Source organism: Mixophyes fleayi, chromosome 6, assembly GCF_038048845.1.
Source record: "Mixophyes fleayi isolate aMixFle1 chromosome 6, aMixFle1.hap1, whole genome shotgun sequence".
NCBI lineage: Eukaryota > Metazoa > Chordata > Amphibia > Anura > Limnodynastidae > Mixophyes > Mixophyes fleayi.
Window position 1 is genome coordinate 219,958,485 of NC_134407.1, and position 21,703 is coordinate 219,980,187.

At 41.1% G+C, this 21,703-nt stretch overlaps 3 protein-coding genes across 3 annotated transcripts in view; 1 reads left to right on the plus strand and 2 right to left on the minus strand.

Moving 5' to 3' along the window:
- Positions 1 to 5,596, plus strand: part of LOC142159846 (uncharacterized) — a 152,776-nt gene extending 147,180 nt beyond the window's left edge. The window contains exon 9 of the mRNA XM_075214647.1: positions 1,011 to 5,596. Within this exon, the coding sequence (XP_075070748.1) occupies positions 1,011 to 2,011 (1,001 nt within the window). The 3' untranslated portion in view covers positions 2,012 to 5,596. The remainder of the gene's footprint in view (positions 1 to 1,010) is intronic.
- LOC142159849 (uncharacterized) overlaps positions 1 to 21,703 on the minus strand; it is a 408,399-nt gene that overhangs the window by 162,632 nt on the left and 224,064 nt on the right. The gene's annotated exons all lie outside the window — the stretch shown is intronic.
- Positions 1 to 21,703, minus strand: part of LOC142159818 (uncharacterized) — a 199,278-nt gene that overhangs the window by 70,602 nt on the left and 106,973 nt on the right. The window lies entirely within an intron of this gene.

Below are 21,703 nucleotides of genomic sequence, written 5' to 3' on the forward strand. Positions count from 1 at the left end.
TTAATTTGAAACAAAAGTGAAAAAAAAACAAACAAGACACCGGCTGAATATGTAAAATGAAATCTTCACTCCCATCTTCCATTTACATTTGAAGCTATGATCTACAATGATCACCTCTATATAGTTCATACATACACTGATCTATATTCATATACCTATGTTGGTAACCAGACAGCACTCCACGAATATATGAGGGACCTGTAGATCTGTACAGTAGTCACTCGGCTCTAACAATAGTGTCTGAATTATCTGTGTATGCAAGACAGTCGTGAGTAAATACACACGTTGCATACATTTTTAATTCAGTTTTAAAATCTTGTTCAACGATATGAAGGGCTGTGGAACGACAATTGTTCATTGTTGCAGTGTACACACTAATACTATATCTGGCTGAACAGTTGTTTCCCAGTTGATTTGCCCAATAATTGACTGTAAAGCTAGTAGGGTGTATCCAGCCTTACTTAACCAGGATTAAGTCAGTCAGCAACTGGTTTAAGTAGCTATTGGTCTCCATGGAACTGTCAGACTCCAAGTCTCCAAAACAGCAGGAGGGAAAACTTTGAGGGGATGATAGCCTTCTCCTCCAATCTCCATCCCCTTAGGGGGTGGGCTTTCCAGTGTCGGAGATGTTGTTCCTTTGAAAACACCTGCAGAAGGACACACACTACTGTTTGTGTTTCATTTGTTTCTAAACGCTATTGGCCTTTGAGTCGTGGCTCCTGCCAGTATGATATATATTAAATATATGCTATTGTTTGCAGTTATCTGCAATAAAGCTACAGTTGCATCCACGCCTTTTCTTTGCATCTGTGATCCTGAGTCCCTAGATACCAGAATTTTCCTCTGTTCCTACACTAACATCCTGGTATCATCACATGTGTACATTTAGATTTGTAATGAAGTGTTCTTGTTTGCAAGTAGAAATGAAACAATTGAATATCTTGAACTCACTAAATGTATGAACATTTGGTGCTCAATGTCTATTTCCAAACATCTGTTATTTCCAACAGATGGACACAAAATCCGGAATACCTCAGAGGGATATCTCGTTTTGTCTCCAGGTTATAGAATAGAAGATAACAACATCATGCAAGATTTTCCAGGAGGAAATCCCATTACTCCAAATATACATCAATTTCGTCACAGTGCACATATATCATCTGATCCCTCTAATCATGAGGCATGTTTTCCTAGTAACTCAGATATTGCTACACCTAGTACAGCTCATGGACGCAATAAAATATTTCCATGTTCTGAATGTGGGAAATGTTTTGCATATAAATCGGGTGTCGCTAATCACCAGAGAATTCACAAAGGTGAGAAACCATTTCCATGTTTAGAGTGTGGTAAATGTTTTCCATGGAAATTACATCTTCTTAAACATCAAAGAATTCACAGTCGTGAGAAATCATTTCCATGTTCTGAGTGTGAAAAACGGTTTACAAGTAAATCCATACTTGTTGGACATCAGAGAATTCACACAGGTGAGAAATCATTCCCATGTTCTGAGTGTGGGAAATGTTTTACAGTTAAATCTGGTCTTGTTAAACATTATAGAATTCACACAGGTGAGAAGCCATTTCCATGTTCTGAGTGTGGGAAATGTTTTGCAGTTAAATCTGGTCTTGTTAAACATAATAGAATTCACACAGGTGAGAAGCCATTCCCATGTTCTGAGTGTGGGAAATGTTTCACAGTTAAATCTGGTCTTGTTAAACATAATAGAATTCACACAGGTGAGAAACCATTCCAATGTTCTGAGTGTGAAAAAGGGTATACATGTAAAATCAGCCTTGCTGAACATCAGAGAACTCACACAGGTGAGAAATTCCCATGTTCTGAGTGTGGGAAATGTTTTACTTGGAAATCCAGTCTTGTTGAACATCAGAGAACTCACACAGGTGAGAAATCATTCCAATGTTCTGAGTGTGAAAAACGGTTTACAAGTAAATCCAATCTTGTTAGACATCAGAGAATCCATATAGGGGAGAAACCATTTTTACATAAATAGTTTTACATAAAGACTTTCTTTTCTAAAACATTAGATTATATAGATATTAAACAAGGGTTCCAATAATGCTGTAAACATTGTAAAAGAAGTGCCTTTTATAATTTTAAATGATGCAAATAGGCATGTTCCTACCTATGCCTTACCCTTATTCCCCCTTCGAAATCTATTCCCTTGCATCACTCTGCCTCTCCCTCCCCCTCTCCCATCCATGCTCCCCCCAAATCAGCCCCAACTGCACTGCTCTTCCAACTGTTTCTCCCCTTTACCCCAACCCCTGCCCACGGATGGGTCCCTTCCTAGTTCTGTTTCTCATCCAATTCCCGCTCTCCTTGTCACGCTCCTCACTCAATATCATACACACCCTTGCAGTACAGCATGCCCGACAACCATATCCACATCTCTCCTCTTCTCTCTCTTCCTCTATCCTGTGGTCTCTGGAATGCCAGGTCAGTCTGTAAAAAAATGGTATGTATCCATGATTTCTTTATCTCTAGATCCTTCAAGCTGCTTGCCATCACTGAAATTTGGCTAAACCCTCAGGACAATACCTCTCCTGCTGCTCTCCCTTTTGGAGGCTTGTCTATTGCTCCAACACACACAGACCTAGGGACAGGCAAGGTGGTGTCATTGGCATACTTCTCTCTCTCTGCTGCTCTTTCCAGGTTTTTTCCCCCTGAACCTTCCCTCCATCATCTTGGGGGACTTTAATATTCCTATCCCTAAGACCCAGCTGCTTCCAAATTTCTCTCCTTATTCTCCCCCCATGGTCTCTCTCAATAGACCTCCTTTCCCTCCCGTTGCACTTACTTGATCTGGTTATTTTACACCTCTGTATTGTCTGACCTCATCAATTTACTTTTCCCTCTCTCTAACCATCTCCTCTTTTAATATCTTTCCATCCCACTCACCTAAGGCTACTTCCACAGGTATAACCTTGAAACCATTGATCCTACCACGTTCAGATCCTCCCTTGTCTCACTCCTCTCCTCCATCTTTCTTGCCCTGATGAGTCTGTCTCCTTCTATAATCACACCCTTACCACTCACTGCACTTGACTCTGTTGCCCTGGTTGTCACCATCAAGCTTCATTGGTCCTGGCCTCCACTGGGGCACTCCAAACTTACCCGCTATCTTCAAAAATGCTCCTGTAGTGCAGAATGGCTCTGATGAAAGTCAGGCACTCATACTGACTTCCTTCACTTAAAGTTCATACTCGCCTTTTACAATGTTAAAGTAATAATTTAATTTCTTCAGCAAAAGAAATTTTAAGAATAAAATTATATCATTGTTTATATACAAAAGAAAAGCTTGCGCTATGATAATATTATCAATCTCAATTTCAGTCTCTGAAATCTCTGTCCATTCACAGACCAGACCGTTTTTATGAGTAACAAAAGTAGGTTGTATTACAATTTACAAATGTCATATTACAATTGGCTGAGACGGCATATAGGCATGTCTTGGTCCTTTTTGCTCCCCTGGATTCAATGGAGATTTTAGAGAAATTCTTGCAAATCTTTGTTCACCATCTCTGATTAGAAACATCTGTTCTTTGAATTAACTCCTTCATACCTGTTCATATCCCTCTCATCAGCTCACACGCAAGGATCCAATTGACATAATAAAACCACATCAAATATAAATGATATACTACAATAAGTTAAAACAATGTAAATATTTTCATGTTAATAAATTGGCTTCATCCAAAATAAAACATCTTTGACAACAGTTTGGCCCTATGAGTCTCTATACAATCCTTCTTTAAGGCTCTAATTTCTTCCTAATCCACGTACCGCCCTGCACTCCCTCTTCTCCCCTCCTCGCTCTCTGCTATCGACTTTGCTACCCACTTCACCTCCAAAATTGAGCCAATATGTCAAGACTGCTCCTTCCAGCAGTCCCTTCTTGGCCCACCTAGTCATCCTCCCACCCTCCTCTGTGGACAATTATAACTTTCCCCTCCTTCCCATTGTTACTCCCACTTCCTAGCCCATCCTCCTTCTCTTCCTTTGCTCCTGTATCTGTAGATGAAGTCTTCACCCTTTTCTCCTCCTCATCCCCCGACCCACAGGACCCTCTCCCTGACAACTTCTCCACTCCCTCTCTCTTGAGGCCTGCTCCCACTTTGCCCACATCCTCATCATCCTCATAATTTATTTATATAGCGCCACTAATTCCGCAGCGCTGTACAGAGAACTCATTCACATCAGTCCCTGCCCCATTGGAGCTTACAGTCTAAATTCCCTAGTATAGAAAACACTCACTCAGACAGAGAGGGAGACAGACATACAGGGAGACACTAGGGTCAATTTTTGATAGCAGCCAATTAACCTACTAGTATGTTTTTGGAGTGTGGGAGGAAACCGGAGCACGCGGAGGAAACCCACGCAAACACAGGGAGACCATACAAACTCCACACAAATAAGGCCATGGTCGGGAATTGAACTCATGACCCCAGTGCTGTGAGGCAGAAGTGCTAACCACTAGGCCACTGTGCTGCCCAGCCTCAACCTATCCCTCTCCTCTGGGATTTTCCTCTCCTTTAAACATGTTCTCGTATCCCCTCTACTCAAAAAAGCCATCTCTTGTCCCTGCCTCTCTTTCTAATTACTGCCCTATCTCCCTCCATCCTTTTGCCACCAAACTTCTCAAACAAGTTGTCTACAACAGTCTCACCTTCTTTTTCCCTTCTCACTCACTCCTTGATTCCAATCTGTTTTTTTCTCCCTTCACTCCCTCGAAACTGCCCTCATTAAGGTCACTAATGACCTTTTCTTCTATATATCTAAAGAACACTTCTCCCCTCTTATCCTTTTTATCTCTATGCAGCCTTCGATACCGTTGACCATTCCCTCCTTTTATAGAGAAGAAAGGAAAGAAATGATCAGATGGGGCACTCAAATGGACAAGTTTATTTGAAAAATAATCAAATTCTGTTAAATATATCTTTATTGAATGAATTCATTAAAACTTTCTAGTAGCCAAATATTAAAAGGTGCATATATTGGAATCAAGCAATGGATAAAGATAAACTGATAAAATAGACAATATTATTTGTCTAACCGCGATACTGCTCAAAATCACTACTTAGCATAATTCTAATTTTCATGTACACATGCCAAATTATCTGGTGCTGTTGCTTATTAGAATAATTTCCTTCTAGTTAATAATATATTTCCCTCCAATCATTCCACTTTCATCCATCTAGGAGGTATAGTTAATCTTCTCTCACTGCACATTAGGGAGACCGTGCTAGCTAGGCACTAGTTCTTTAGATGCAGCGTGGATTACTGCTCCTGTCCACTCATATATATATAAATTGGTCCGTGTGTTCGGCTCTAAATATCAGAGGAGACCTTCTGAACAGTATAAGGGTTATCCCCTTGTGAATGTGACTCAGACTGATAAGCTCTGTGAGGGGCTGTTATTATTATTATTATTATTAATATTTATTTATAAGGCGCCACAAGGCATCCGCAGCGCCGTACAGAGACAAACAAAATTACAATACAATGGGAGACAGCACAGTACAGTAAACAGCACAGCAACTCAGTAAGCTCAATGCACAGCTAGAGAGGGCGGGGAAGGGGGAGGGAGGATCCGCAAACGACGGGGCCCAAGAAGGAGGGCGCGGAAGACAGGGAGACCCCCAGGGGGGAGGAGGGAGCGAGAGTGGACGTGGAGTGGAGGACCCTCGAGGAGGAGGGCTAAGTAGCTGGAGAGCAGAGTTAGAAGTGGTGGAAACAGGAGGAAACATGGCCCTGCTCAGAGGAGCGTACAATCTAAGGGGAGGGGTGGACAGACAGAGAGACGCAAGGGAGAGTAGGGGCACGGAGGCAGAAGATAAGGTAGGAAGTTAAGTGGGAGACAGAAAGGCTTTAAGAAAAAGGTGGGTTTTTAGGGCCCGTTTGAAACTGGACAGATTAGGAGAAGTTCTGATGGAGGGAGGGAGCTTGTTCCAGTGGAGGGGGGCAGCGCGGGCGAAGTCTTGGATACGCGCGTGGGAGGAGGTTATAAGGGGGGAAGAGAGGCGACGGTCAGAGGCAGACCGGAGAGGGCGGGATGGAGCATGAATAGAGAGGAGGGTGGAGATGTAGGGCGCAGTGGAGTTGGCGAGGGCCTTGTAGGTGAGTGTGAGGAGCTTAAAGAGGATTCTGAAGGGGAATGGGAGCCAGTGAAGGGCTAGGTAGAGGGGGGAGACAAAAGAGCGGCGAGAGAGGAAAATAAGCCTAGCTGTAGCGTTAAGGACGCATCGAAGGGGATCGAGATGAGAGTGGGGGAGGCCAGTGAGGAGGAGGTTGCAGTAGTCCAGGCGGGAGATGATCAGAGAGTGGATAAGGCATTTGGTGGCATCTTGGGAGAGGAAGGGCCGGATGTGAGCGATGTTACGCAGCTGGAAGCGGCAGGATTTAGCAATAGAGAGGATGTGGGGGCCAAAGGAGAGAGAGGAGTCGAGGATGACACCAAGGCAGCGAAGTTGGGGGACAGGGGAGATAGAGGTGTTGTCGACAGTGATGGAGAGGTCAGAAGGGGATGGGGTATGAGAGGGAGGAAAAACTATGAGCTCAGTTTTGGCAAGGTTAAGTTTGAGGAATCGAGAGGACATCCAGGAGGAGATGGCAGAGAGGCAGGCGGACACCCTAGAGAGGAGGGAGGGAGAGAGATCAGGAGAGGAGAGGTAAAGTTGAGTGTCGTCAGCGTAAAGGTGGTAGCTGAAGCCGAAGGAGCTGATGAGTTCACCCAGGGAGGAGGTGTATAGAGAGAAGAGTAAGGGTCCCAGAACAGAGCCCTGAGGGACCCCGACTGGAAGGGTGGATGGGGAGAGAGAGACCCAGAGGTGGTGACAGAGAAGGAACGGTGAGTAAGGTAAGAGGTGAACCAGGACAGGACTGGGCTGGAGAGGCCGAAAGACTGGAGGGGGTGTTAATCCTTAATGCTGCTGGTACAGCGCTATTAAAGCCTAACATTGATCTATAAGGGCGACATCTAAACTTGGTTGGTATATTCATTATTGTATTAAAAACAAAAACACCAACAGATAGGGATCTGTTATAGATAGGAATAATTGTATTATGAACTCAGAAAATTATCTGAATAAATCCTACGTAGCACTGCTCTGTCCTATAACTATCAATTAACAGTCGGGTTAGACGTTGGATTGCTACGTTGGATTTATTCAGATAATTTTCTGAGTTCATAATACAATTATTCCTATCTATAATAGATCCCTTTCTGTTGGTGTTTTTGTTTTTAATACATGTATGTATGTGTGTATACTTAAATTTTTTATATTTCACCTTTTCTTCCGGGAGGATATTATTATTAAACTAAAATTAATAAAAGTTATATTTTAATTAACACAAGGAGTGCTAATATGTCCCTCTACAACAAACCTCTGTTCGTAATTTTTGCTGTCTCTAATACATTGGGACTAGCACCCCCGCGTGCTATATACTAAAGATTTATATCTTATTACGCAATATCCCTGTGCAGAGCATCTTTCTCTCGTTCTATATATTCATTATTGACATCCAATCTAGTCTATTGATTCGGAGGCTATCTATAGTTTATGATAACAGAGGAAATATTTGCAAAGAGCTGAGCAGTAAACGCGGCATCCGCCGACGCACGTTTCGCTATTCGCTTTAACTGGGCAAACTATTTAGAACCGAACACACGCACCAATTTATATATATGAGTGGACAGGAGCAGTAATCCACGCTGCATCTAGAGAATTACAATGTCTAGCTAGCACGGTCTCCATAATGTGCAGTGAGACAAGCATACTCCAATTATACTACCTAGATGGAATTAACGCAATATTAGCAGTAGAAAGGAGTAGCAGCCCCTCACGGAACTTATCAATCATAGTCACATTTTTTAGGGGACAATCCTTATACTTGTCAGAAGGTTATATCTGTTATTTAGAGCATGACACACACTCCAAGCTATATATACTAAAGTGGATAAAACCAGTAATATAGGCTGCATCTAGAGAATGTATAGGGTCTAGCTAGCACTGTTTCCATAGTATGCAGTGAGAGAAGATTAACTATACCTCCTAGATTAATGAAAGTGGAATGGTGGAATGATTGGAGGGAAATATATTATTAACTAGGAGGAAATTATTCTAATAAGCAACAGCACCAGATAATTTGGCATGTGTCCATGAAAATTAGAATTATGCCAAGTTGTAATTTTGAGCAGTATCGGTTTATCTTTATCCATTGCTTGATTTCAATATATGCACCATTTAATATTTCGCTACTAGAAAGTTTTATTGAATTAATTCAATAAAGATATATATTTAACAGAATTTGATTATTTTTCAAATAAACTTGCCCATTTGAGTGCCCCATATGATCATTTCTTTCCTTTCTTCTCTACCTTTGGCCTATGTTAATTTAATGATTGGGTGCACCTTTCCTCGGGATGTATATCTTATGCTATATAAGCTAGATTGATACATACATTTGTAGAGGGGAGTTTCCACACCACATATTTTCCCTTTTGTAAATAATTCTCTCCTTTTGCAAACTCTCAAATCTATAGGTCTCTGTAACACTGTCTTCTGATTCTTCTCTTACCACACCAACCGATCCTTTCTTTACATGACTCCACCCCATCTTCCCTTACCTGTCGGAGTTTCCCAAGGTTCCGTTCTTGACCCCTTGCTCTATTCCCACTGCACCTCCTCACTTGGTGTCTTAATCTACTCCTTTGGCCTCCAATACCACCTCTATGCTGATGATACCCAAATATATCTTTCGTCCCCTGACCTCTCCCGTTCCCTTATGTGTCATGTCTTTTGCTGTCTCTCGGCCCATCTCATCTTTGATACCCCAGTGTTTTCTTAAACTCGATATTTCCAAAACTGAACTAAACACCCCCCCCCTGCTAGGGGTCTTTCGCTTCCCCACCGTGTTAGGAATACTATCCTCCTTTCTGTCCCTCAAGTCTGATGCCTTGGGGTCATCCTCTACTCCTCCCTCTCCTTCAAACTTCACATTCTGTCCCTCTCAAAATCCTGCTACTTCCACCTCTGGAATATAGCCAAGATACAGCCCTTTCTCACCATGGAGCCACCAAAACTCTTATTCACTCTCTTGTAATCTCTCGCCTTGACTACTGTAATCTCCTTCTCTCTGGCCTACCTGACTCATCTTGCCCTTCTTAAGTCTATCCTCAATGCAGCTGCCCACCTTATGTTTTTCTCTCCTGACACTCTTGTCTGCTGTTCCCCTACACCAATCACTACATTTGCTCATCATGGCCTACAGAATTAAATTTAAGCTCCTCAGTCTAATTTTCAAAGCTCTCAATCAATCCTCCCCCTCATCACTACATACAGTCCTTGCTGCCTCCTCAGCTACTCCAATGACCGGCACCACATTACTTTACTGATTACCACTTCCCACTCCCTCCTTCAGGACTTTGCTGGACTGCTCCCCAACTGTGGAACCATCTCCCACACCCTCATCAGGTTAGCCTCTACTCTCAAAGGCCTCAAGCGTGCCCTTAAGACTCATTTCTTTATTCAAGCCTATCACCCTTTCTCCTAACTTTCATCCCCACTCCCCCAGTTGATACCACCCTATTTGTGTACCCCACCTTTTCCTTTAGGATGTAAGCTATCATGAGCATGGCCCTCTTTCCTTGTGTCCTCCTTCTAAATATTCCATCACCCTCTGAACCTCTTAGACTGCTTCCCTAGCCCTGGCCTACTTCACACTGGTCACTACCATCATTCTCACTCACTGTCCCGTAAATAATTTGATCTGCATTACCATGTTACCTGTATATTTATTCCTCATGTATCATATAATGTGTTATGGATCACTGCTTTCTGTATATGTCATTTGCGGTGATGTGGACCTTTTGAGGCGCCTTAAAAATAAAAGATAATAAATAAATTTACATAATGTATACTGATGTCTGGATATTCTATTTCTTTAAGCATTATTAATTTATTACAATAGAGCGTGTAATCACCAAAAATAGTACAGCTGAAGAGAATTCCACAGTGTTAGTAGCTCCCACAAAAGAACCTTTGGCTGGGGTAGCTGTAAGAGACACACCACATCCGGTCAAGCCTCTTAGTTCTGAGACAACTGGTAGGGAGGTACAAGTTGAAGTCAAAGGATTAGTATAAACAAAGGAATAGTAATAAAAATGTCAATGTATAATGCTATTCTACAATCTAGTCAACGAAACATGTTTTCTTAAACACATAACGAGAGAATTCCAAAATAAAACTGCTCGTGCCAAGGTTTGGTAGAACTGAGGGACTTTATAAAGGCTAGAAACAGGTGGGATAAATTGTTCTGGTTGCCTTGACCTTTTCACTGAAGGGCTGATTGCAGAGTAGATAAAGCTGTACAGTGGTCCAGGTGGGATGACTAGCGAGATTGCTGTTCTTAGCAGTGTGCTGATTACAGGAATTGAGAGAAGGTGTTTGTAGCTGTCACAGTGAATAGTTATGTGTGAAGTTTGTATATTCTCCCCGTGTTTGTGTGGGTTTCCTCCGGGTGCTCCGGTTTTCTCCCACACTCCAAAAACATACTGGTAGGTTAATCGGCTGCTATTAAATTGCCCTTAGTCTCTCTCGGTCTGTGTATGTGTATAATAGGGGATTTAGATTGTAAGCTCCAATGAGGCAGGGACTCATGTGAATGAGTTTTCTGTGCAGCGCTGCAGAATTAGTGGCGCTATATAAATAAATTGATGATCTAACAACTGTCATCTGGAGCTAGTGTTGTGAATCCTCACACAGACACAGCTGAAAAACGAATGTATACCACTCAGTTTATCATCACCATATAAAGACCAAACATTTCACTGTGCAATTATAAACACATCTGAAGGGTGCTGTAGTGCCAAAATTGGAAGCATCTCTCCTTCAGAGGTTAATATTACACACACAAGGAGATTCCACCAGTAATGCACATTTTTGATGGAAATTACATTAACCCCATCACTACAAGTGCTATTATTAAAACAGCAACCCTTTAATTGTCTTTTCACATGTTAACCCAGGGGTTTCCAAATTTGAATCTATGTGGGGCAACTATGCATAAGGCATTATTTCCAACAATTTACATAGACCATTAGTTATTTACAGTAATGCGTTAAATCTACCCATGTTCCAACCAGCACAAACTCCGCCCATAACATCCAACCTGGTGACTGGATCCTTGTAAAAGGTACGTCTGAACGTCCCCTCTCCAAGCCATTGGAAAGGTCTCTTCCAAGTGCTACTAATAAGCACCAGAACTGTAAGGTTACATGCTTTCCATTCCCATCTGACATTTTCCCGTTGATCGGATCCCCTGCACCTGCTACCAATGGACCATAATGAAAAGCAAATGGCTTTAGACTGAGGCAAGATGACTGTTCTGGAAGAGGTTTTATGTTTTATGTTTTTTTTTGTGTTCTACAGTTCTTTGCATGGACTAGGTTTTTGCCATTCAAACCCTCTTTCTACTAAGTTGATTTTGGTATAAGACGCCCTAATATTGAACCTGGGGTGAGATTAAAGTGAGACATGGGGGTATATTTACTAAACTGCAGGTTTGAAAAAGTGGAGGTGTTGCCTATAGCAACCAATCAGATTCTAGCTGTCATTTTGTAGAATGTACTAAATAAATGATAAATAGAATGTGATTGGTTGCTGTAGGCAACATCTCCACTTTTTCAAACCCGCAGTAAATCTAGCCTATCGGGGGCAAACGCAGGATTTGTAGAGGGGAGTTTCCACACCACGACACCAGTGGGCGTGACAAGCATGCATGAGGGTGTAGCTATAATTTTAGACAGTGCTTGGCTGCTCTCCAACTCGTCCTATCCCCATATTATACATGGGCAATGCTGCATGCACTACTGTTAGGTGCACTCATCTCTCCCTTTTCAAGCAGAGCCGTGTGAAGCAGGGGAAGGATCCAGCCACCTCAATTATACAGTGCCCCAGGCTTGGAGGGGGTTTCCAGACACTAGGAAACCCCCTCGGTTTGCCTATACCCATAGTATTCTTGAGTGTTACCCTTCTATCACTACTGTACACTCTCTATATTTGTAATCTCACCATCTGGTGTATTAGACTTGACCCTGTTACTTAGTTCCACAACACTGGTGGAGGAGCAACTCTAATTAGATGGTCAGCAAGAGGTACCACATGAGAGTTCCATGACCAGTGGTGAAGTCTTCTGTAGTAAAAGATGTGTCCCTTCCTATTTGGCTGTTCCCAGACTATGGTATCTTACCTGAAGGCTCGGCCAAGCCTCTCAGGATAGTAGTGTATCAGGTGCAGGTTGTGGCAGACCCAGGTTATGAGACCAAATCAACAAATATCAGTTAACTATAAATTGATCTTCTGCAATCTCTATGGAATTGCTTTATGCTACTCAGACAGGAAGACTGGCTGCAATGGATGCATCTTACATGTGCATTCAAGAAAACTGAGTCTACAGGATGACATATATATATATATAATTAGAGAAGAGTGGTTCGGATTGGTTGAAATCTGACAAGATCCGATGTTGGGGTTCCAAGTGAAAATGAGACGTGGCTTGGTCTTGCGCGCCAAATTGGGATCTCAAAACGAGGCAAAACGTTACTTCGGTATGTGTATATATATATATATGTATATATATATATATATGTATAGTCCTCCCTTGTTTTCTCAAGTGCCATTTCAGAACAGACCGCATGTAGAGAGGAGCTTAGCTCTGGTGCTCTGCTCTGAAAATAGCATTCAGGGTGAAAGATGGCCATAGAAAGCAATGGAATTATGTGATTATTGTAAAGCAGTTCTATAGAGATTAGTCAGCTAGAATGGTTTACTAATCAATTGCTTTTAATTTCAATCTTTGAGAGACTTTACACGGACTAGTGGCTACTGGTTGTTAATGCATTGCATATATGATTGTACTAGTATATAGACTGAATTAAATATCATTCTGAACTAAGTAGTATATTTAGTGGAGAAAAACGATAGCAGCAGAATCCCAAAAAAACAAATTGATTTATTTGTTTTAAAATTTTACATTTTTCTAATGAAAGTAATCTTGTGTGGGGCTGACACATCTGACATTATTTTGAAAAAAACTGAATGTTATGTGTGCTATTCAGTAGCAGCTGCAGAACCCCCCAAAATGCTATATATTTTATTTTTTCTATTTTTCTATACTTGTCAATTTTGAAAGGGTCATTCAGTGAAATCTATATTTAAAAAAGGGTGTTTTCATATGAGGGTCAACTCAGCTGCACACCAAAAAAACACTATATATTCTATTTTTTTCAACACTTGTCAGTTTGTAAAGGGTCTTTCTGTGACATCCACGTTAATAAAAAGGGTGTGCGTGAAGATTTTTTCCGGGCATTTTCCACATTCAGCGACCATATGTAGAACTTTGCAGCGGCTGCAAATGTCAGCTGCCATGCCACCAAGCCCATAAGATAAACCAAACAAAAACAAAAAATGAGTGTAAGGTGCATGAGATAAAAATGTTGAAACGCTCAGCACATACTGAATTTGGAACTTTATACAGCATGCATCATGGAGAGTGAAGAGTAACAGTAACAATCAGATGTCATTAGATGGACTGAGGCATAAGCACATATTTAGACAAGTAGATACCCAATTGTAAAAACGTATGTAATTTGCTGTCGCTAAATAAATAAATGATGATGCTGATAGATGACGGTGGCCTGCACCCATACTAAAAAACTTCAAAGACTACTCACACATCACATTGCCAGAGCATTCATCGGTAGCCAAGAGCAGGCGGGCGCATGCACAGTGTTGTTATTATGGCAGCTGGATCCCATTATCTGTTTATGGAGCTTGCTCCTGATTGGCCACTATCAGTATTTAAGGCAGGGAGGGCTTAGACTCCCTGCCAGTTATAGCACTCAGTCTCCTGGCTGCTGACCTGCTGTTGTTCTGTGTTCCTGTACTCCTGGATAGACCTTTCTGTGTATGACCTTTGGCTTGTTTATTGGATTGTGACCCTGACTTCTGCCTTTGAATCGGAAATCCTGTCTCTCTGCCAGCCCTGACCCTTTTGCCTGGACCTCGCTTCCCAGCCTGCTTGTGCCCCTTGACCTCGGCCTGTCCCTGACTTTGTTTATCTCCTGCTGTCATCCCATTGCCGTGCTACAGTTTAAACCATAAGCTTGTACTACGCAGAGCATAAGACCTGGGGGCATCTGAGTACCTGTGAGCACATCTAGCTCTACGGGAAAGGCGGATGCTAAAGGCAAAGACCTCTACCACCTGTTCTACAAGCTTATGACAATAACCGTTAGCTGTGACATTCTAACCAGCCAGTGAAGATTCTGGTGAACTCACTTCCATGGATGAAACCGGGACGAATCCATCTCCAGCTCAGGTGCTGGCTGGCCAGATTCAAACCTTATCCCAGATGGTCCAGAGTCTGTTGCACCGCTTATCTGCACAAGAGGAAGCCGCCAGAATCTCACAGGTCACTCCGGCTCCTACTGTGGAGCCCAAGTTGAATTTACCGGACGATTTTCTGGGTACAAAAGCTTGTTCCGTAACTTTAAGGAGCTCTGCAAACTTTATTTTCGTCTTTGGCCTCGCTCCTCCGGCTCTGAGAAACAGAGTTAATATCGCTCCTTCAGGGTGACCCTCAGTCCTGGCTTTCAGCTTGCCTTCTGACAGTCCCTCATTAAGTCCAAAGGAGAGAAAAAGTAATGACCTAAACAAGCACTCCAGGTACATACAAATAATTAATTAAAACATATAGTTTTTATTGGTATGCATTAAAAAATGTTACATATTGATATACCACACTGATAAAAAAGCAAAATATAAAAAGAATGTAGTGTTGAAAATATAGAATTAAAAATGAATGGACCCTGGGATGGAGCCGATCTAAGTCCATATAACGTTTCCAAAAGGAAGAACACTGATATAGGATCTCTGATGGGGGTATACACAACACAAATAGTCAGTATATATCAAATGAAATGGTGAACAATGTGCACAATCTGCATAATAACAGTGTGTCACTTGTATAACACTTGATATTGCGTGTTGTGTTTAGTGTAAACTATAGATGGCAGTCTTGCCTAATTTGTTCCCCAGTAGATCCAGTAATGAGTTATCCTTCAAAGTGCCATACACTTAAATACATACTAGAGATTCTTGAAGTGCAAGCCCTATGTGGTATATCAGGGAGTTCCCAAGTATATGGTAACTTGGGTTCTCATACATATGCGACTGCTTGAACTATGCCTCTAGATATTAGTCGGTGACTCATGTATAGCGGATATTCCCTATAATGCTGATCTCCTCACAGAGGCACTAGATCGCTATTAATATTTCCCCATATAATCTTTCAATAATATATTGTGGTAGGATAACAATTATCTAGACGCAGAGATCTACTTTGAAGGATAACTCATTACTGGATCTTTCTGAGGCCCACGAGAACAAGTCTGCCGTGCATCCGGGTATCTCCAAAACTGTTGAGATTCTGTTGCGCTCTGTGTGGTGGTCTTTCTTGTCCTCTGACAAGAAAATTTAGTTCTTAAAGATTGTGCAAAAGCAAAACTTCCAGAAGCTGTCCCTCAGGTCTGCTTATGCCTTTTTCTACTCCTACGAAACCTTGGATGTATTTGTCAATGGATTTTAATGTGGATCTGCCTTATTCTTCAGGAAACAACACTTTTTAGGTGGTAGTGGACCGTTTCAGTAATATGTCCCATTCTATTCCAGTGACCAAGCTTCCCAGTTCTCAGAGTCTGGCTGTGCTCATTATACAACATGTTTTCCATTTTCATGGCTTAGCTATTGATATTGTCTCTGACCGCGGCTCTCTATTTGTTGCCCAATTCTGGAAGTCCTTCTGTAGCCTCCTTGGGACTAGCATCAGTCTCTCATCAACCTATCATCCTCAGTCCAATGTGCAGACTGAAAGAGTCAATCAATCTTTGTAACAGTTTCTACGTTTTTATACCTCCGAATTTCAAGACAATTGGTCATCTTTGCTCCCATGGACCAAATTTGCATATAATAATTTGTGTCATTCCTCCACTCGCACCTCTCCGTTTTTCTGCAATTTCGGTTTCCATCCAGGGACCAATTCCTTGTTCTATCTCAACCATTCTGGCCTCCCGGAGATATGGTCCACGGCTTCACATCTCAGGATTGTCTGGAAAAAGTCCATGCTGCTTTACTACGGGCCTCTTTCCAGTCTAAAAAAATTGAAGGCCGCTATCGAAGAAATTGTTCTTTTAAAGTGGGTCAAAAGTTCTGGCTCTCCACTCGTAATATCAGGCTCAAACAACCCTGTAAAAAACTTGGCCCTAGATTCCTTGGACCATTTTCTATTGTTAAACAGGTCAATCCTGTTGCCTTCAGGTTAAAGCTCTTCTCTCAGGATTCCGAACACTTTCCATTGTTCTCTCCTGAAGCCTACTCTTCCTGCATGCAAGTCTCTGCTCCGCTACTTACGGAAATTTCAGCCTGTTAACTTTGAAGATCATCAAGAATTTGTGGTGAAAAAAACTCACTTCTGCCTCACAGCACTGGGGTCATGAGTTCAATTTCCGATCATGGCCTTATCTTATTATGTGGAGTTTGTATGTTCTCCCAATGTTTGTGTGGGTTTCCTCCCACACTTCAAAAACATACTGGTAGGTTAATTGGCTGCTATCAAATTGACCCTAGTCTCTCACTCTCCCTCTCTCTTTGTGTATGTGTGTATGTTAGGGAATCTAGACTGTAAGCTCCAATGGGGCAGGGACTGATGTTAATGAGTTCTCTGTACAGCTGCGGAATTAGTGGCGCTATATAAATAAATGATGATGATGAATGAAAAACGTCCAGGGGCAAATCCATTTCTTGGTACAGTGGAAGGATCATGGCCTGAAGGAACGATCCAGGGTTCCGCAGAAGCGTTTAGAGAGTTTTTCAATTTCCTAACAAACTGGGATGTCTGGGTTCCTCAACCCCTCCTCAAGCAGCGGGATACTATCACAAGCTGCGGCTTTACTACGAGCCGCCGTGGCTCGCTTGTTCTCTCTGCCCCTCGTCCCGGTTGTTATCATGACAACCAGGACGTTACTTCCGTCTTTACCCAGCTGTTGCCAGGGCAACGGTCGGGTTGCTCCTCCAGCCCCTGTATGCGTCCAAGCAGACAAAACTGTGTTCTACATACCGGAAGTGTTCTCTTTTCTATTGCAACTTTCAGGTGACCTTAGAGTAGGAGAAATTAGGTAATTATGTTTATTAGTATTACTAATATACATTATTATACAAGGGGAGCAGACTCTGGTGTCCTGAGAGTATAATAGATGTGAGCTGACTGGTGCCCTGTTATTATAACACAGTTTGAGCATAATCTAGTGTAATTTAGTGTAATACAGTTGCAGCAGGCTCTCGTGTCCTGATATAATACATTTAGAGTACACTTTGGTATCTTGTTATTATAATACATGTAGAGCAGACTATGGTGTCCTGTTATTAAAAGACAGGTGGAGCATGCTCTAGTGTCATGTTATTATAATACAAAGCAAAAAAGGAATAAATTTACACCTTGGCAAAACCATGTTGCATTGGAGGGGGAGGTAAATTTAAAATGTGGGGACAGATTTATAGTTGGGGTAGGGCAAGCTCTACTATAAATTTCAGTGTAAAAATAAAGCTATCAAGTGTTTGTGTGCTCTATGAAAAGTAGCCAGGATTTTGCGAATGTGCAAAAAAACTAAACTAATTCTCACGTCTTGCATTGTAACATGGTTTGTACAGGAGCAAATTATTTTTTTTGCCTCGTCTTGTTCATCTAACAAAGGGCTGTTGTGACAGGATGGGGCTCCTATACCACCCTAATTGCAAAAGAAAATACCACTGCACTAGGTATCGCTATTCCAGTGTCATATTCTTGTCAATTATAAATATTTAGGTAACATGATTACTGGATGGTGCACTTCAACACAGATAGCTAATCAGGTAAGAAAAGAAGATAGGAAGAAATTGTGTATTCGAAGGCACTCTGCGATATCAATAATAAATTAAAATAACTATATCTTTATTGGTATGCTTTAAGAAAATCCCTCTTAATTGGATAGCGAAATATTAAAACCAAAGTGATTAAAGTGAATTAAAATAGCAAAATAAATTGCTATGCCCCGCTACTTTATATATATATCTATATAAGTATTCAGTATATAATATAATAATCACTCCTATATTAGACCAGTCTCACAATTGGATACTATTCCAAATCAAAATAATTGAAGTATGTGTGGTATAAAAAAGACTAATTTGGCAGTTATTACTTTAATCCAATATCCCAGTAATCCTTTATAGTAACTACATTATCGATAATGGGATATCCTGATATAATAGAAACTCCATATGAATCAAAAACACACTCTCAGTGTAATAACCCTGATCCATATAATTGCTTGCATATAGAGCCCAATAAGGGCTTAAGCTATTGTTATATTAATAATGGGATTACTAGTGCTTAAAATAGGGTCACTGCCTGACGGTTGTTTGGCTTAGTTCTATACCCTAGCACTATATTGCTCTAGTAATTACACATGTGTGTTGAATTGATTAGTCAATCTGGTATCACACAGACATCTGATGTATCTATTGGAGCTCCTTTTAAATTAGAAGCCTGCCGTTTTTTGTCATATACACACACACACACACACACACACTCGTGCTGTTATATAACCCATACAAGGTTTGGTTATCTGAGAATGCTGAATAGAGACAAATAATGAGGAGTGATTGAGCACAGTAGCGGGGTAAACGCCAACGCGCGTTTCGCTACATGCTTTTTCAAGGCAACCCTATACCACCCTGTCTGTTGTGTTGCTGGGGATCGGTTGGGCTTGTCTTGCCACCGTCCCCCTTTTCTTGATCCCAATTCCACCCTCTAACAGCAGTAGGAGGGGCTTATGCTCCTGCCACCATGGACTCCTTCGCGGCATCCAGAACCGCGTCATTCTGGGTAACTCTCGCTGTTAGTGTACCCCCTTGTTGGTACACCTTGCCTTGTCTCATTAACGTAGGTCGCAACTAAATACCATTTATTTATTATAACATGACTTTAATGAAATAATTAAAACATTTAAATTCATACTTTATGCAGAATAAAGTTAATAAAATTACATTTTTACATTATATGTATTTCATGTAAGATTTTTTATTTTTAATAGATTTGTAGGGTGACATAACACATATTTTCAATATGCGCTGTTATAATATCGAGTATGTAACAAAATCTATTTAATTTAATTTGCATTCAAGAATATGTGTTTAAACTATTCTGATATGGACTGTGGTTCTGCAGACAAAGGGCAGCAAATTTATTTTGCATGACAAAGTGAAAAACAATGAATAACATAGTGGATGAGGTTGAAAAAATACACCAGTCCATCAAGTTCAACCTATTTTGGATCTCCTGCGATCCTGCACTTATATTTGAAATTGATCCAGAGTAAGCAACCGCCAATCTGTTTCAATTGTGGAAATCCCCCCAGACTCAATATTACAGTCCTATTTTTTACCCTATATCCACTACTATCCTTGATTTTAATTAATGGTCGTATCCCTGGATACACCTTTCCGCTAAAAATATGTCTAACCCTTTCTTAAACATATCTACTGCATCTGCCATCACAACCTTCCCTGGCAATGAATTCCATATCTTGACTGCCCTTACTGTAAAGAACCTCTTCCTTTGCTGGTTGTGAAATTTCCTCTCCTCTAGCCTTAGGGGGTGACCACGTGTCCTGTGTATAGTCCTTGGGGTAAAAAGTTCCCATGAAAGTTCTCTGTATTGACCCCTAATGTATTTGTACATAGTAATCATATCTCCCCTTAGACGCCTCTTTTCTAAAGTAAACATGACTAAACTGGCTAACCTTTCCTCATAACTAAATGACTCCATACCCTTTATCAATTTTGTCGCCTTTCTCTGAACCCTTTCTAGTTCCAAATTATCTTTTTATTAGAGTGGTACCCAGAACTATACTGCATATTCAAGATAAGGTCTTACCAACGATTTATACAGTGGCAAAATTACACTGTCTTCCCTTGCATCTATGCCCCTTTTTTATGCATGTCAATACTTTGTTTGCCCTTGCAGCTGCTGCTTGACATTGAGCACTATTGCTAAGTCTACTGTCTACAAGCACTCCCAAATCCTTTTCCATTATAGATTCTCCTAAATTAATTCCATTTAATTTATAGATTTCGTTCTTGTTTTTGATCCCTGAATGCAAACCTTACATTTATCTATGTTAAACCTCATATTCCATTTGGCCACCCAATCCTCCAGTTTATTTAAGTCCCTCTGTAGAGAAGCTACATCTTGCTCTGATTTTGTTACCTTACAGAGTTTAGTGTCATCTGCAAAAATAGAAACCTGTAAATGTGGCCCAGAAGGAGTTTTGGTTGTGGCAAGGGGGCAGCACTATTAATGGAAAACAAAAATCCTGCAAAAAAAAGAAAAGAAAATACTTACCTTGCGGTCACGCGGTCACATCAGCTGGTACTCCGGCTCCCTCCCTTGTCTCCTCCTCCATGCGGTGCTCGCAGTGAATGTCGGGCGTGATGTCATCACGCTTAAACATCCATTGCGGAGCGCAGCACAGAGGAGTCACCCGCGCGAGAAGAACAATCAGCAGCACAGAATTGGAGAAAAGAAGAGAAGAGGACAGGAGAACAAGCCGATTAAAAGGTAAGTTAAGGGGGATTTTTTTTATTATTTCAAGGGACGTTGACCAGTTAATAAAAGTCACCTGGTCCTGGAGCATCATGGACCTTATCTCCCTGCTACATACTTCTACTTGTAATACTAATGGGGCATTATATATTATTCTCTTTGGCCCATTATAAGTTGTTATCCCTTAACTAACATAGTGGTGTAATTAGCAAAACAGGTCACAATTTGGGGGTCACAGTGATGTATATGTCAGGTACCGCAGGCCTGGTCAGGGCACCCTGATATACAATGCCTGGCTTAAATGCACTTTATTGATATTGCATAGAAACAATACAAAAAGTGATTATAGTATAATAACTAGAGAGGATTTTTTGAACAGGGCGATTGAAAAGTAAGTATAGGGGGATTTGAAAAAAAAGTTATATATATATATATATCACTTTTTTTCTCATATATATATATATATATATATATATATATATGTTAACTATGTTTTCTATGGTTTTTTGGATGATCAGCTATCGTTATTGTTAGTGTATCTTATGTGCGGCCCAAACCAACTCGTCGTCTTCCAATGTGGCCCAGGGAAGCTAAAAGGTTGGACACCCCTGCTCTAAACCATCACCAAGGTCATTAATAAATATATTAAAAAGGAGTGGCCCCAGCACGGAACCTTGAGGTACTCCACTTAAGACTTTTGACCAATTAGAAAATGTTCCATTTATCACAACTCTGTTCCCTATTCTCTAACCATTTTTTGAGCCAAGTACAAATATTGATTCCTACTTCCAGTTCCCTTATTTTGTAAACCAACCTCTTGTTTGGCACTGTATCAAAGTTCTTTGCAAAATCTAAGTAGACCACATCTACTGTGCTGCCCTGGTCTAAGTTCCCACTAACTTCCTCGTAGAAACTAATTAGATTAGTTTGACATGACCTATCCCTCACAAATCCATGTTAATTGCCACTAATAATTTTATTG